Here is a 17857-nt window from a genome sequence, read left to right as displayed (position 1 = left end):
TCACAGTGACATGCTTATCAGAATCATAGTGTTCAGTCATCATTTTGTGGTGTTCAAAATCACTATGCATCTCTCATTCTGTGTCATTCCTGCATCAAGACGACTGATGTATGTTTTGACCCATTCGCATGCAGATGATTTAATTCAATCTACTAAAACTTGAATCACTCTCAAGTCTTTATTCCTGGTAATCTAAATGCATTCAGTTTTAGTCCAGATAGTCACCTACTGTAGTGGTTTAAACATATTATAGAAGGGTGTTAATAGGTTTTTCCACAACAGCCAATTTATACTGAGTTAAAGGTGTTAACACAATACAATTAGATATCCCAAGGGTCAGATTTACTAAACCTAGAAAATGACCATGTGGTCACAAATGACAAACAGAGCATGTACCTTCCTCTGCAGGTGAGGTCTTAATGACGCACTCCCAAAGCAGCCAAACTAGTTTAATGGCGCAAATAAGCAGATTATTAACCAGGGGCCTGTACTACGAAGCGGGATTTGGGGTTAGCGAGGTAACTTCAGGTTTAACCCTGGGTTTTCAGGACTACGACGGTGGTTCACTTCTTAGCGGGGCACATCGCCATGGTAACTTATGCTGAACCGCTAACCTGCTCCGGAGCAGGTTATGTTCGAGATACAGATCGCCGGGTATAAAAGCACCGCCCACTGACCAATCAGCTCTCTTGGAAAATGACATGCCCTTTCGAAGCGGATCGTGAGAGGATCCCTCCGAAGAGAACGCGTATTCAGGGACCACCAAAACCCCTTTGCTTTCCCTGAAGAGTACCTGTATGAACGATCCAAAAAAAAAGGAAAAAAAGAAAAAAGAGGTGGAGGAGAAAATAAAAAATAAATCAATCAATGAATAAATAAAACAAATCATCACCCAAAATCCGATGTACAGTCAATCCAAAACTAATACCAATTAAATCAATAAATCAAGAAGAAATGAAAAAGAAGATGCATTTGTAAGGGGATAGCAAAAAAGGGATTTTCAATTTCGTCCCTCGAACATTCTGAGAAGTCACTTTAAAATACTAAATACCCCCCTCCTGAAAAAATAAAAAATTAAATAAAATAAATAAAAAAACCCAATTCTTTGGTACAGCATATCAGCACAAGTTATCGGTCAACAACAATAGTTATAGAACCAATATATACAGACTGTCTCAGAAAATTAGAATATTGTGATTTTCTGTAATGCAAACACATATATCCCTATGAATTTACGCATTTATACAGTCAGCGATCTTTTGCCAGCTGTCTTTCCTGCATTTTGCAGCTGCAACTGTGTTGCTTTTTGCCTGTATTACAGTATATGCCTATACTCATCATATTTCCGTAAAATTATTGTTTGCTCTTCGCTACTGAAATAAGCGGCTGACAGCGGACTTCTCCATGCTTGCGAATGGTCATGCGCTGAAAACACCGCCCCTTTTATGTGCATGCGCTCATATCCAGATTGGAGAAACCTGGGTTGATATACCGAGTTGATAACCGCCGTCGTGTGACCGCTTAGCGTGATTGCAATTGTCCCGCTTAGTGAATCTGGATAAGGAAAAGATATCCTGGATATGTTGAACTTGCTTCGTAGTACAGGCCCCTGGAGCCTGTAAATGTCTCAGTTTTAAGCTTGTTCTGACACTTCTATTTCTGAATGAGCAAACCTATTTGATATGTGCTTTTATGTAAACTATGCTCAATGCCACAAAATGGAGAGTGCATTCATCTAAAGACTTGAACTGAGATGAAAGATACGGCATGATAACATGGCTTTACAAAAATAAAGCACATTCATCAAATATTCACAACCTAATCCTTGACATCTGAGATAATGTGCTGAATTTCGCTTTATCTAGACTGCAGGTACGGTACATAAAAGATGTGGAGAGCTGTTCACACCACGACCAAATAGGGAGCACCACTGTGATGATATCTATGCAACATCAAGTGTAGATGTGCCCTCAGGCATGACTGGACTCACATAAACAAACACACAAACACAAAAGCAGCACTTGTCAGTTTGATGTGCCCTGTGGCTACAGCGCACAACCACTGTTCTGCTGCAAAGTTGAGGGAGGCAGTGAAATGGGGTATGTTTAATCTGATTAGTGCATGGCTGATTTGACCCGAGAGGCTTGCCGTGGCTCCTGCAGGGGGTTCGATTAGAACTAATAGAGAAGTCTCAGCGTGGCGCGAGGACTTGCAATCACCTGGTGCAAACACTTACCTCGACCGCCATCCATTACTCAATGCACCATAAACTTCAATGCTCATCCACATTTATAATGTTAATTAATAATACAGTAGGCAGCTTGTTTTGTAAAACAGTGGGGATATAAAACTCCAGCTCCATGTATGTAGTGCTGTCAGACTTTGGGGCTGTCCTGCGCGCAAAGACTTTGTTGTCTATTTGCAAATCTTTAATCATCTTCAGTTTGGTGAAAACTCTTCAATTTTCACCTCTTCATGCTCCTATTTTTAACCTATTCCTTCATTTCCCATATCTACTGATAGTGTGTTTGCTTCTAGAAATCATTTGATTAAATCTCTTCTTTGCTCCACCACTCAAATGGCCTTGTCGTCATCGGCTTCAGCCAGTCGTGGTAAATCTGTTTTTAAACCTCATCTGTCTATAAAAAATATATATCAGGCTTATTTTTGTTTCACTTGTTCATTAATTTGAAGCAGATAAGGTTTTCTTCTGATTATTCCTTCATGAAGGTCATTGTTGTGCAGGTGTAGCAGCACAGAACAGAGCCATTTATCTGCAGGTCTTTGGAGGCTGATTATCCTGAGAAAAATTGTTCCTAAGTTCTCTTGGTATTCCAGTCCTCCATTTATCATTACCGTTCCTGTTATAGCTGCCATTTTCAATATGCATTCAACAATGCATTTTCAATTAACTGTGGAAACAGCTAATTGAAAACACATTTATCTTCTTCGAGACTTCTCCTGCTTTGTTGCCATCATTTATTTTAATTTTCAGCGAGCTAGGAAGCGCCTGAGAGGAAATCATGGCTGCCTATGCTGGGACAATCTTAGTCGACAAAAGACACCACAAACAAATTAAAGTCTTTCTCTGGGCACCGATAAAAACTCATCATTGCTCATGTGTAATTGTGCATTCACACCAAAAGCTTCAAAATCACCTGAGGTTGCTCAGGTCGCTTGCATCACGCTACCTGTCAGCTCTAGCAGGCGCTGGGAGTAGATGGCCTAGGGGCGGGGCTATATATATACACACACACATATATATATATATATATATATATATATATATATATATATATATATATATATATGGTCATATTATATAATTAATAATCAGTGTTTTTAAGGATTTTGTGTTGGATCGATGTAGCAAAATAAGATTGTTCTGACCATATCCAACTTCTTCTTAATGTCTCCATGTATATGTAAGGAGACATCGTAAGACTCTGGGAAGTCAGAAACCTTGATGATCAGTTTTTCTTCCACCTTCGTATTCTCCTGCTCCCGCCTTGGGCAAGGCTTCTCACTTGGGAATCCCGGTATGTAAATTGGATACTGCTTTGGCGTTGCTGCTGCCCATTTCCATAAAGTTGAGATTCTCTCAACTTCAAATTGATGCTCTGGTCACTGGCATCGCGCTGCTCACTGCTGCCGATGCGCCAGACGCCCTTTGTAGCAAGCGATCATTGAAAATGAATGGCTGCCAGCTGGCTATGGCGCTCCTGAAGCTTTTGGTGTAAATGCAGGGTAACTCCAATAACCAAGACAGACAATCACCTCACGCCCTGTAGGACCACCAACAGACCAGGCCAGGTGGATAGCAGTTCTTTTATGCTTGAAATTTCACAGTAAGCAATAAAGAAGAAATATTGATGCAGATGGTAAGGGAATTTTTGTCATATTTAGCTAAAAATACAAATATTTTCTGATAATATGACTTAAACTAGGTAATTTGAGCAGCACGTTCGCACCAAGCAAGCTTCCATCCAATCAGAGCCAGGCGGCATGTTTACAGAATGTCAGTCACAGTCCTGCACAAGCTCACGCAATCCCTTCCAGCTCCACACTTCAAGTAACACTTGCATGCTGCCGCTTGAGGAAGACTGGATGTGGATGTGCGGTTCTGTGCTTCCGCAGAGACGTTGGGAGAGCCATGAATGTTTTAAGCATTTACATTTTCCAGCCAGTCAAAGGAGTTTTGGACATTCGCAACTGCAGCTTTAACTGTTTGTTTGTCCAGCACTATATTTGTTACGGATTTAAGCATTCATGTTTCCCATTAACTTTATACTTTTGTCTCATTCAGTATTGAGAAATTAGTGAATATGTTAAATTGCCCCGCCTGCTTGGTTGCAGCCTTCCACATGACGAGGAAGCTCGTCAGCTGCTCTGATGAAGCAAACATAATGCTGGTCATCACAAACAAGATAAGAGGTTCTAGAAAACCGTTTCTAAAAAAAATCAATTCCAAAGCATGCACAACAGCAGGATGATTGGTAACCTCTAATGGGTTTTGCTGCGTGTTTTGGGCTCCAGTAGCTACTGCATTTTTTACTGCAGTATGGCAAAGACACTGACCAGAGTAGACGCAGCACAGGGCTAGTGCTATAGATTATGATTTAAAAGTGGCACAAGAGTCAAGAACAGAAGGTAAAACAAAGATCAAATCTGAGAGGAATGCACTCACTGGGTTTTTACATGCTATCATTAGAAAAACAGTAGATAGCTGGCTCTGAAGCATCCTCACTCCAAACATTGATGGAATGGCATTTTTGCTATGAAATTCCAAAATGCAAAAAAACATCTGCTTCGTCATTATATGCTTTCTAGTAAAAGAAAAAACTGGGGGTCCAAACTTTGGAATAACACTCCTTTACCACTTTCTGTTGTTTTTTTTTGTCTTTTGTTTTACCCCATACAAACCACAAATTATGTAAAAAGTGCTGTTTGCACTATAATTTAGACCACAATTATGTACAAAGTACTGTCAATCTCACGAGGACATTTTCTCTTAAACTTGATGCTTTTTAAATGATCAAATCATTTTCAACTTACTTCACTGCTGATAGTTAAGCAAATTGTTCAAAACCTTTACAAAAATCTACATGAATAAGTTAACAAAAGGGGAAAAAAAACGGGGATGATCCGTGGACAATATACTTGTGCACAGCACAAAGGTACCAAGTTAAATTTGAAATGGCAACATGTGTTGCAGCAGTGAATTCAGAAGTGTCATTTTTTTTTGCGGAGCAACTCAATCGCATCACATTCACTGCGACCACAATAAATCCAATCTGACTTCCAATGCAGTTTTTTTCACAAAGAAGCTGTAAAGTATTCCGAGCTACACTTGAAGCCGACTGGAAAAGACAGTTCCATACATGTAGTTGAAGGCGTACTCTGAAGATTTTCATCTGCTTCATTGCTCAAAGAACATGTCCAATATATACAGTACCACTGCAGAAGATCAACCAAACACTGCAGGACATTCAAAATGACTCCTCAGATGTTTGTGATTAAACAATGTAAAAAGGACTGGACTGTAGGTTATTCAAACATGAGACACCTCGTACCTTCAGTAGTAGGTGATACTTCAGCACCCTCTGCATGGGGACAACCAAAAGATCTTGCAGCTTGAACTTCCCTTCTTGCACTTTCATGGTACATTCCTGTGGAAATGCGATACACGGAGCAGGGCAGTCATTACATAATGCACAATATCCAGTTGTAAAAGTTCCCACAACAAGTGTTCAATTGTTGTTTAATAATCCATTGTTGCCTATCTGCAGACGCTTCCACACATTCACAAGGCTCTCCATTAACAACACGGAAGCCGGTTAATTCCTACAGGGCACTACAGCGCTGCCCATGCCAGGCTACACAACTGTTGAGTGACAAATTCCTGAGTAATGAGTACAATTCTATAAACTCTGCATTTGCTCTGTAAGAATGGACCTTTTGTTGGTATTGTCCTACATAGTTCCCTCAATAAGGCTTTAGCTGGAATTTCTTTAGTGAGTTACTATAATTCTGCAGAGACCGTTAAAAAAGCTCCTCAATTTCAAAATAATATTTTAGCATCAACTGATTAGGCTGGGATCACCTCAGTATGTTGTCATTATCACCCAAAGCCATTTCTTTGTGCACTTTAACCGCTGCTGTACCTAAATCCTACTATTAGATTATAATGAAGCTTCCTGAAAAGGATGCTGGAAGTTTGGAAAAAGACAGCATAGATGGAGGGCAGTCTTGCAGGTAAAAAAGGATTCTGAATGATAAAAATAAAAATAAAAATAAAAACAAACGTAAAAAACAACAATACATTAACATAACTATAGCATCCAAAAAGAAAGGGAAGTGAAAGCAGTCATGATTGTGTATTAAATGCACAGATACACAGTCATAATTTCATTACAAATTATAGATGTGATACACTTATAAATTAATTTCAATACCTGTTTGTGAAAAGTCAAGTTTTATTCAGTAATAAATTGCAATTTCATACTTTTGGACAGGTATTGTGGATACATTGTATATTCTCTACTATTTAGGCATATTTGCAAAACTGTTAAGGAACATATATTTCAATTTACTTAGAAGGTAAATATAAAATGTTATTTAATCCCAGAGATATTCAATCCAATACATATATTTTTACTTTAGAATTGTTTTTAATTATTTTTTTTTCTGGCTCTAGTGGGCTAAATTAACACTATGTAGACAGTAAATGGGGAACAGAATGGGCTGGAACCTGGGCTGCCTGCATGAGGACTGCGGCATCTGTATATGGAGCACCTGTTTAAACAGCGCACCACATTTTTTTTCTTCTTTTTATTATTTACCTCTTTCTGTAGAGTGTTTTTCAGGATGACTGTAATAGCATAAAAAAATGCCTGCAATAAATGAGCAGAGGCGACTTGCAGGGATGCTGAGTGTTTATGTGTTATGACAAACATTGAATAAACATTTGATTTTGTCACCAAACGTTCCCAAAAAGTCACGTTTTTAGTCTGATTAACTCATAAGCAGCCAGATTAACTCTACCCCACCTTCTTACATATTTTCCATCAGAAAAAAAAACAACAACAATAAAAAACTAAATACTCAATAATTCAATCATTTTTGCAGATGTGCAGTGGAGACCTACCTCTACTTTAATCCTGACATCCTCTTTTGTTGCTATTAGTTCATCCAGTGTCTTCTGGGCATTCTCCATGTGGCTGCAGTACAGACCATAGATCAACAGCCTGGGAAGAGGTCAAATCCAAACATTAGTACAAACGCACAGCCACAAGAATTCATTAAAAGAATGGAATAATTAAAGTTGATTGTTATGTTGATGTTTGTTACTCCTACTAGAAATACCTCTCACTCTTTACCTGACCCAAACCTTGACTTGGCATGAAAAATAATTTGAAAAAAATGAGCTCTGAAAGATTCAAACACAGTGATCTTTGTGTCTAACACTGATGTATTCTATTTAAAAGAATTTCCATTTTTGAATGCAAAATTTGAGAAATAGATTATTCAAATGACTTATACAGACTAACCAATTCGGCTTTGCTTTGCAGTTCCCTGCTGTTTGCACTATAAAAAGTGTTCAGTGTGTGAAGGACGGTATTTTCCATTCAACCAAATTAATGTGGAATTCCAACAAAATTTAATGGAAACACTGTTGATTGTGCAACTGGGATATCTACTGTACATTTTCACCATCTTCCTCAGTACAAAGAGGTAAAACACTACCAAATGGTGAGAAAGATGTGACTCATGGTTTATGTTTACGTTCCTTCATTTTAATATTTCACTTAAATTAATTTCTTACTTGACAAGACAAGTAAGAAACTAATTAACTCGACAGTCTTGACAAGACACAAATGAACAACTACAGGCCGATTAAATCCTCAATTTTTAAGTAAGAAAAAAAAGTAAGAAAACAGCTTAATGCCTTTTTTTAATATGAAAAAACTGCTGTGATATCTTCCAGTCAGGTTTTAGACACCACAGATTTGAAATTGTTCTGATAAAAGCGTTCAATAACATATGCTTGACTATAGACAGTGGAAAAATCTCAGTCTTAGTTTTTACTGGATCTCAGTTCTCCTTTTGATACAGTTGACCATGACTGGTAACTTTGACGCTAACAATAGGTAACTTTACATCTGAGCAGACAAAAATTACATGTCAAGTTCCCCAAGGTTCCATCCTGGGACCTCTTCTGTTTAACATCTACATGCTTCCACTGGCACAGATTATAAAGAACAACAAAATAAGTTACCAAAGCCATGCAGATGACACGCTGATATACTTCAATGTCAGCAGGAGACCGAGGCCCTGTACAGGCTATTTGTAAATGCATTGACGGGATTAATGACTGTATTTGCCACAACTTTCTTCAGTTAAACAAAAACAAAACTGGTCTAGGTCTAGGACCAAAATACATCAGTGACCTCCTACCCCATGGAGGTATGAACCTTCCATCCCCTGATGTCATCTGGATCCAGTTTTTTATCGGTTCCCAGAGTCAGACATGAAGAATGTGCATTCAGCTTCTATGCTCCATATGTGTCCAACAAACTCCCAGAAAGCCTCAAGATCAGCGGAAACACTCAATTTATTTAAAGCCAAGTTGAAGACAAACACATTTGAATAAAGTTCAAATCTTCAATTAAGCTTGAATTTTAAAACTTGATAATATGCTAACTACTGTTGCTCTTTTTTCTTTCTTTATTTTTGTTACATTTTTAAAATATGCTTTTATTTTTTGCTGTATGATGATGTTGTAATGGCCCTGTAAAGCACTTTGAATCACCTTATTGTTGAATTGTGCTGTATCAATAAACTTACCTTGACTTACTTAAAGCTAGGGTCTACGATTTTACATATTGTACATTTTTATCAGAATCATTTAAAAGATTGTTATGGCCCAATAGTGTTACCTATGAAATATGATTAGCAAAAAGAACCAAAATAAAATATTTCTTCTATCTGCTGTAATCCTGCAAAGAAGTCAACCAATAGGCGCCATTCAGCCTGAACGGCACCTATAGGTAAATCTGCTTGAATGTGAGTGATTGGACAGTCCTCACCTCCTCCCCGCCTCCCAAAGTACGGCAACACGAAGGACATATTCCTGCTGGCTCCCGTACCAGAGAGGGTGTGTCGGAGGCGGGAGCTTCATGTGAGGCAGAGCACAGGAGGGAAGATCGTAGACCCTAGCTTTAAATGTTATATGTTGTAGCAACTTGAAAGTAGCTGTATCCGTCTTATAGAGAAATAACCAGATCCTAAATATAAAAATGTCCCATTGTATGCAGCTCTACACTAATTTGCATTGTTCTTTCTTGAAACAAACTGGATTTACCTCGCCAATAAAAATGACATCAGGACGTCATTTGCAGGTATGGATACTCCCACTGACATTACAGTATCTCGATGGTTTGCTGGGCAGCACCCAGGAAACATATCCATATACATCCATCTTCATTTGAATGATGAATTGTTAAAGTTAATAACTGAGTGAAAGCTCTCTTGAACCAGGTCCAATGTTCCCATAAAATTCAAAAAAATCTATGAAACACCCAATTAGTTCCATGAATAACAAACATATTCAAATGTAACTTAAGGGAACGGAAACTAAAACATGGGGTCATTTTTCTTCTTCAGTGAAAACACGATGAGGCTCCTTGCATGATTAATCTAAAAAGAGGGCTTATTAAGAACAAATAAGGTTATTCTAAACATATAAAATGTCAAAGATATGAATTATCTATGTAAAAACACAGATTAGAAAAAATGACAACTGCATGAGTTCACATTTAGCCGTGAACTGCTTAGTGGTTACTTGCCTTTAGGCCCACACATTAATTTTAAGATTAATAACACAATTTGAGAGGTCAGTGCTTGAGTCATTTGGTACCACAGGGGGGGAGATAAATGAAAATGTGAATAAATGTGTTATGATTAGCAATGCACAGCAGCCTGTTCCCAAGGCAATATTTGTCAGGGAGGCTTCTTGTTGCCAATAAGCTGTAATCACAGAGCACTAATGAAAGACGCCGCTTGGTATCAGCGGCTTTTCAAAGTTCCTCTTATCATTCTGCAAGGAGAAAAAAAAAATATATATATATATATCTTAATTCTGAGCAGTGTTCATACGAGGGCTGCGCTCATTAGATATTACAATGGGACACTGACACAGATCTGTGGCTTTGGCTGGGAAACAGTTCAAAGTCTTCTTGCCTGGAGGCTGCCACAGCACGCGGCACACATTCCTGTCTCTCACTCTCTGAATCTAAGTAGGACATTGGCACGGCTGGCATAGCGAGAGTTGGCGTGTCTCTTAATCTGAATCTTGAGCTGGGCGAGGTGGTGAGGAGAGCTGGAACCCTGTAGTCAAATTAAGACCCTGACAGATCTTTGAGCAGGCGATCAGGACTGCAAGATCAGCCGGTCAATATGGTAGAGCAGTGGTGAAAAATGAAAACGAACCTGCCCAGTTCTGCAGATAATCTTTTTAATGTTAAGTTCCACAAAATATTGATTACGTTTCTTATTTATTTTCTAATGATTTTAATAACCCAAATACTCAAATCCTTTCTTTATAAGCCTCTGTCTGCACAGTCCATCCAAACATCCACTTCCACTTATTCGGGTCTGTGACCCTGCGCTGCAAAAACAGCCCCTCTAGAAATAAGCCTTATATTCCCATATCAAGTTAAATTGTCTTATTTTAAGCAAAAGTATATCTGCCAGTGGGATTAAGAAAATCAGTCTTGACTAAAATTCTCAAAACTAGCAAAATAGTTTAAAATAGTTTTCAAATTGTATTAAAAGAAAGCTCATTTACATTGTTACAAATTAGTTTTTACAATATGAACACATTAAAATGGCTAATCATACCCGAATAAAATGTCAAGGCTGGAATAATGTCAGAGGTGGATCTCTGAACTAAATATCAGTCTCTTTGAAAAAAGCTGTTCATCTGGTGATGACACATCACAGTGATGATAAGAGGAATGTGACTGGAGCAGAGGTTTGAGTAACCCCACCCCCTCAGCTGTGAGGCCCGTGCTTTGGTTAACACCCCAAGCTAACAACAAGGCCCTGATTAGGTCTTGATCCACACTCGGGAAGACAGCTCCCTGAGCTCCTGCTCCTCTATAATTACAAAGTGACTGAGATTAATGGGGGCCTTGATCAGTTATAAGACAAAAGACAGATCATAGAGTATAGCAAATACATAGAAGCACATACCAAAGACACGATTTAAAAATGAGCATCTGGAACACAATACGACGTGAAGATCTTATTTTAAGGAGCTGTCCAAGACCAGAAAGTACCGGGCTTATGGTGTTAAGGAGGAATTTGCAACAGGGGTTTCTGAGTTGAGATGTGCATCATAACTGAGGGGGGACAAAAAAGAGAAAACTTGTAAAGTAGGGGTGTGCAAACAAGGATACCTCACGATTTGATTCGATTTCGATTATTGGAGCTTCGATTATTCGATTCTTCGATTATAACGAATGTCGATTCGATTATTGGTGCCACGATTCTTCGATTATTGTGATTTTTAATGCTTTTTTCCATTCAAGATTGATTTTGTCTTCATCTGTGGCTACATTTGTAAATAAATAGCCAATCAATTAACTCAGTTCCTCTAACAACACTCATAAATAACAAGGTTTTTTGAACATTTGACATGTATTTTTCAAAGACACAAAATAATTTATTTTATGACTATGTAAACATTTGCTCTTTGACTTACTTAACTTTGACCAGGGAAAGCTGCACTTGCATGAGAGCGCCCTCTATTGGCAGAAAACACTGAAAACGGTCAAGCCCTGGATTTAATGAGTTAATTAATTCAAGTAAACAAGATATGTACTTCCATCAAATGTATTTATTCTTGAAAATGAAATGATTCAGCAGCTTATTCAGTCTGGAATCTGGATTGGATAACTTAATTTTTTTTTTTTTTTTTTTTATTAATCGATTCCAAATCGTCACGTGACGCATCGCAATGCATCGACACATCGATGAATTGCACCCACCTCTATTGTAAAGCATCATGTTGAAGCAGAAAATGTGCAACACTGTTGTTGAAGCGCATGCAGCATACGATTTGTGTGCTTGGTTTTCAGTTGGAAGTGTGTGGCCCTCACATCCAAAAATTCATCCACGGGGACAAAAATGATGCCGCTCTCACTGCCGCGACATGAAAAAACTCAATAAAAATGATTATGTTTTATTTGTTTACTCATCTGTCTGGGTTCAAAAGAAACGGATCCCCATGGCTTTGGGTTTGCAGCCCATTTAATTAGTTTATAGTTCATTTTCTTTCCCAACAACACCCAGCTGTTTACAAGCTCTTACAAACTCTTTGTCTCTGACTCATGTATCTTGGCTCCCATTCAGTGGGTCGCCAAATACTCAAATGAGCGCTAATCTCGCCACGTTATAAATAGATATGTAAATGTGTACCTGCTGGCCACAACAGCTAGACATCAAATAGTGCATCCATGTAATATCGTACAGTAATGAAAACAGGAAATGTATGAAAATGAATGAATTAGTTTGATAACAACTTTTCTCTGTGAGCTCTGTCCTCCGATTTGAAACCATATTTGTTTAGTCTATGTCTAAAACAGGTAGCGCAAATAAATGGCATACGTGAGCAAGCGACAAGCATGAACATTACTGCATGCATCCACTTTTTCATCTAAATCGGCAGTAACTACTCTTAATATAGTCATAAACCTGCACTTTTAAATATGGACACGACTAATGAACAACTCTGCATTTCTGGTCTGAACCAATATTAAACATTTTCTATTTCTTTAAGCCTTATTTGAACAAATGTGTGTTTCCTTCATCATAACATTGGAAAGGAGCCACTAATTGTGGATCAGATTTATGAAAAATAGAAAGCTGATGAGAGGGGATTACATTATCATGGAGACTAGATAGACAAAACTTCCCTATTACAGCCAGTTGGCAGGTGTTCATAAGTGTCATTAGAAATCCTATCTCTCCAGCTGGAAAAATTAGTCTGCACGACAAGGAGAAGGAAAGTGGAACTCTCTAAAAAGGACGGAGGTGATTTTTCTTTGGGTTGGCGAAGGCGCTGGAGCGGTAATTATTTCTGTCTTCTCAGGGTTGTGATACTGCCCAGCAGTGCGGGGAACTGCCGTGCATGTTATTTCATATAAAATACAATTTTAGGTAGCTGTGCCCTGGGCAGCCGCTTCCCCATCTCTCGTGGACCCCAGCAAGCTGAGTCAAGCTACTGAGGAGCTTTCCGAGAAAAACAGAAGTGACAGGCTGTGGAGCCTGCTAATGTTCTCTGACACATGGCATTGGGACCCGCTCACCTCCACTCAACATATCCGGCACACAGCAAATAGAGGAGAACGTAGAGCAAAAGACAATCTCTAAAGAAACACATAGCGCGGGGGGCTATGATGAGGCACCACCTGGATATCTGGGAGCCAGATAACCCTGGAAATGAGTTGGGGAAATGTTGCAAATGAGTATATCAACAAGAGGGTACTTTGATACCCATTTAACTTATTGAACTTCATCCTGGTGCACTTTTCCACTCAGCCTGTGCCTGGCTGCTTGAGAGCTGACGAGATAAACCAGTGACATTTTCAGCATGGCTTTCAGTTCAATGACAAATACAACAAAAAAAAAAAAGGCTTTTCATCTTTTGCACAAATGTGAGAAGGAAAAAGACACAAGCATATTGTTGTAAAGGTCACAGAGACTTACATAATATAACTAAATTAATTATGCAGAGCTAGATCTTTAGAAAAACTGCCCAAAAACCCGAGGAGAGCTTTGTTGCATGCATCCAAATCCCCTGCTCATGGCTGTTTATCACCACACCGACAAGACGCTGTAGTGGTTCATAATGAAGAAGAATACTCCAATCAATCACAAGCATAGAGTGAAAGCCTGTGATGAATGAAATCTGCAAATCTCATGATCCATCTTCTTAAAATAACCCTATATCACATTTTGGAGAATGTCAGCAAAAGGTAAATAGCAACAGTGAGCAGCCAAAATTTGTTTATGAAAAGAATGTAAATGTTAAACGGGTTTTCATATATGTGCTGCAGGCCTGATATTTCTACAGTTTTTTTGCAGAGGCTCATGATATACAGTAGCTGCTCCAGCAGCTCCAGCATATTCTGACTTTTGCAGAGTCTACTCAACCAACCTCCCTGTCCTTTGCAAGGATCTGCCTTTGCCTATCTGGGCTTCATCTAGGGTTGCGTGCAAAAGAAGATTTACAACTAGAGCTCAATAAGATTTGAGAGTCAGATGAGATTAACAAGAAAGGAGATACATGTAGGATTGTGTGTATCCATGTGTGAGATACAGAGAGAGAACATGTGCCCGTCTCTGCCCATTAGTAGGAGTAGAAACTCCTATGTCACCTTTGAGTTAAAATGGGGCTCCGGGCTTCAGGAAGAGGACTACAATGACCTTATTATGCAAACCTACATGGCCCATAGAAATACTGATTAGAGAAAAAAATGAAGTGTGTAACTCAATCTTGCAGTGATGGCTGTATTATTTGAGGAGAATAGCGCTGCCACAGCTATGCATAGAATCATGACCAAAGCCAGGAACTATCATTACCATCATTGCCATTAGCTATGAAACGGTCACACTTAGTGCGGCAGGGAGGCAAATCAGTGCTCCCGTCAGGGATGCAAATGATCCACACATTGCTCTGCAGCTGGGCAAGTCCTTCTTTACCCATAAACGTCAGCTTTACTTCTTTTTAGTGTGGTTTCCAATCTGAACTCTGCAGAAATCTCCTAACAAATGAATCCTGGTAAGTATCCATTGAGAATATTTAAACCTATGTCTTATACGCCATGCTTGTTTTGAAGAGTTTCATGCTGGATACAGAACAGATGCAGAATGAGCTGAGCTTAAATCCACAGCAATGTGGGAATGTATTTTCATTCAACTTAGCTTCTTACAGGAGACATATTACTGCCTTTTATCAAACGCAGACATCATTTCCTGAGGTATTGATGACATGTGTGTGACATACTTCCATGATACTTTGGACGTCGCAAGATGCATTTACATGTGAACATAGTTGGAAATAAATACAGAGGAGCTGGATAACTTTACTCTGATCTGGGTCTGTGATGTCACAAATACCCTGCACACCTGAACTGTTCACTGAATATACTGTATTTTAAGACTTAGATGGTTTTCACTGCAGTCATACCGTGTTTGAGTTGGTAGTTGTTTCAGACACTTTAACACATGCTTTCAGGCATAACAAGATGTCCTCTTTAATATGATCACCATTGCCTTTATTAAGAAAGAAGCTAGACAGCAAATGAGACAGAAATCAGAATAGGGATATAAAATCCAGCAGGCTGAGTCAGCCAAGGAAACAATGCCTGATGGCATTTGTGGAAAGAACCCAACACTTCTTCTTTTGGATCGCTCTTTGGTAACTTGATTTCATTTTATATGATAAAACCTTTATCTTAATGCACAAAAAAAATTATTTTAAAAACTAAAGAAAGGTGCTCCAGTAAACTGGAGTTCTAGGCTCAATGAACAACCCAAGTAAAAGGAATTTAATGCCCGAACTTAAACGTTAAAGTAAAGAGAGAGACTTTAGGAACATGACTGACAAGATAATGGAGTCCGATATTCTGACGGTTTTGCTTGAATGGAGAACAATTGGTTGCATGCTCACCCAGCTTTATTCCTTTTATATTAGTACTTATACTATCAATCTTCTGTGGAAATAAACGCAGCGCAGCCTCTTGAAGAAAAAAAATGCCTGTAATTTTCAAATATAACTGGATTGAATACCACTTGTCCTGAACATAAAGAAGGGAAGTCATTAAAGCCTTGGATTGTACTTGTATTAACTTCACCAACCTTTCCTTGAAGTCGAGGAAGATCTTCCCAAGGCCACTTCCTCCACTGACCATGCTCAGGTCGATGGCTCGCAGCAGGGCAAAGTGGACCCGGATCACATCCTGATAAACATGACAATAACAAATCATTCTCAATATTAAGTAGTAAATGATATCCGTTCATATAGAAACATTCACTGGAGTGTATGACTTGAATAAAACAATAAATCAGTCAATATTCATGTGCACAGAAAGGTGAAAGTATGCTAAGAACTATTTATTGATCACCGTGCCCCAACTGTGAGCCTATATTTGGGATTAAGAGTGCATTAGATGGGTCCCTGGATAGCTCAGTGGGTTGAGCGGCCGCCATTGGTAGAAGCTATAGTCCTCGTGCGGGCAGCGCAGGTTCAAGTCCCGGCCTGTCGCTCTATACTGCAATGTCTTCCCACCTCTCTCTACCCGTTTCCTGTCTGCCTACTTTTTCAGTAAAGGCCACTAGTGCCACAAAAACCTTAAAAAAGAAAAAAAAAGTGCATTCCATGGCTCCCAAATATTAACACACACACAAATGGTCTGTAAGATAAGATAAGATAATCCTTTATTATTCCCTCAATGGGGAAACTCCTGTGTTAGCAGCAGTACACTTAACATGTATATACACACACACACGCATGCGGGGAAGGGGGTAAAAATTTAAAAAAGTAAAAGATATATATAATTAAAAAATATGGACAGTATATACACAATATACACAATGAAGTGGAGATAAAAAGATAAAAAATATAAGATAAAAAATAGTGCAAAGGAAGAGAAACAGTGCAAAAAAGCAGGTAAAAAGAGTGTGAGGTAGACTATATATATATATATATATATATATATATATATATATATATATATATATATATATATATATATATATATATATATATATATATATATATGCTGTGTGAGACTGACTCCCATTACAGTTGAAATGTTTGTAATTTAAGGAACACGCCACTCGACAGCTAAACTCAATAACGTGCTTTCACGCAACCATGCAGCTGTGTTGCCAAAAAGAGGCAAGTTATTGTTAGTTTTGTGACTTGCGTCAGACTTATAAGATGGCTAAAAAATCCTGACTGACCAAACATTTTACTACCTGCAGTATAAAACCAATCATGTCATCAGTTGCTTGGTATATACAAATTCAATCAGCAATCCATAAACATGACTCTTCCAGGCAATCCTTTAGAGATATGATTTTCTTCATTTGATCGCTTACTCACCTCAAGGTTGACAAAAATAGCCTCCATGTCTTGTTGGCTCAAGACTTGCTTTAGTGGGATCATGTAGTTCTTGAGAGGAAGCAAGAGACAAATCAGCGACTTTAAAAAACAAAACAGTAGAGACCAGTACATTGCCTTTCAAATGTTAAATAAAGGAACTGACAGCCTGTACAGATAAATATATAAATGACAACCAGTTTATTTTTCGGGCTGTAGCTTTTGTTGTGCTGTGCACAGCCGCTGTGTCAATCGCAGTCGACGGGAGAGACATGCCTGTTATTTCTCTAACTCTGCTTTATGGCCATCACATTTCATCATGTTAATGATAACAAATAGATCAACTAAGAAGCTATGAAAATATGACAGGCTTTATTAACCCCAACTCAATTAAACTTTACGAGTCTTCTGATCATAAGAGGCATATTCATTCTCATTTACTCTCGCCTTGTGGGAAACACAGGATGCACATTTAGTTTAATGAAATTAGTGGAGCCGCTGATTTGTGGCGCTCCATCAAATCGCTGATGAAATCTGCTAACACTGAAACTGATGCGTTAGCAGCACAGATCGCTACAATGGTTCATTATTATACGGCGAGCTGTGTGTGCGCGGGAGTCTCTGTGTCTGTTTAAGGCAGCAGATTTGCTGTTTTACATTTCACACGTTTTTTGGAAGCTTAGC

The 17857-nt window shown here is 38.6% G+C and overlaps 1 protein-coding gene across 9 annotated transcripts in view; it reads right to left on the bottom strand.

Annotated features, from left to right (window-relative positions):
• The window catches only part of vav2 (vav 2 guanine nucleotide exchange factor), a 259563-nt gene that overhangs the window by 22272 nt on the left and 219434 nt on the right, over positions 1-17857 (bottom strand). For all 9 annotated transcript variants that reach the window (XM_061734430.1, XM_061734432.1, XM_061734435.1 and 6 more), the window contains exons 7-10: positions 17177-17245; positions 15928-16028; positions 7148-7247; positions 5574-5669 (exon numbers count right to left, since the gene is read on the bottom strand). In XM_061734430.1, the coding sequence (XP_061590414.1) occupies positions 5574-5669; positions 7148-7247; positions 15928-16028; positions 17177-17245 (366 nt within the window). The remainder of the gene's footprint in view (positions 1-5573; positions 5670-7147; positions 7248-15927; positions 16029-17176; positions 17246-17857) is intronic.

Source organism: Cololabis saira, chromosome 11, assembly GCF_033807715.1.
Source record: "Cololabis saira isolate AMF1-May2022 chromosome 11, fColSai1.1, whole genome shotgun sequence".
Lineage (NCBI taxonomy): Eukaryota > Metazoa > Chordata > Actinopteri > Beloniformes > Belonidae > Cololabis > Cololabis saira.
Note: the sequence above shows the minus strand (reverse complement) of the source record. Positions and strands in the feature narration are given on the sequence as shown.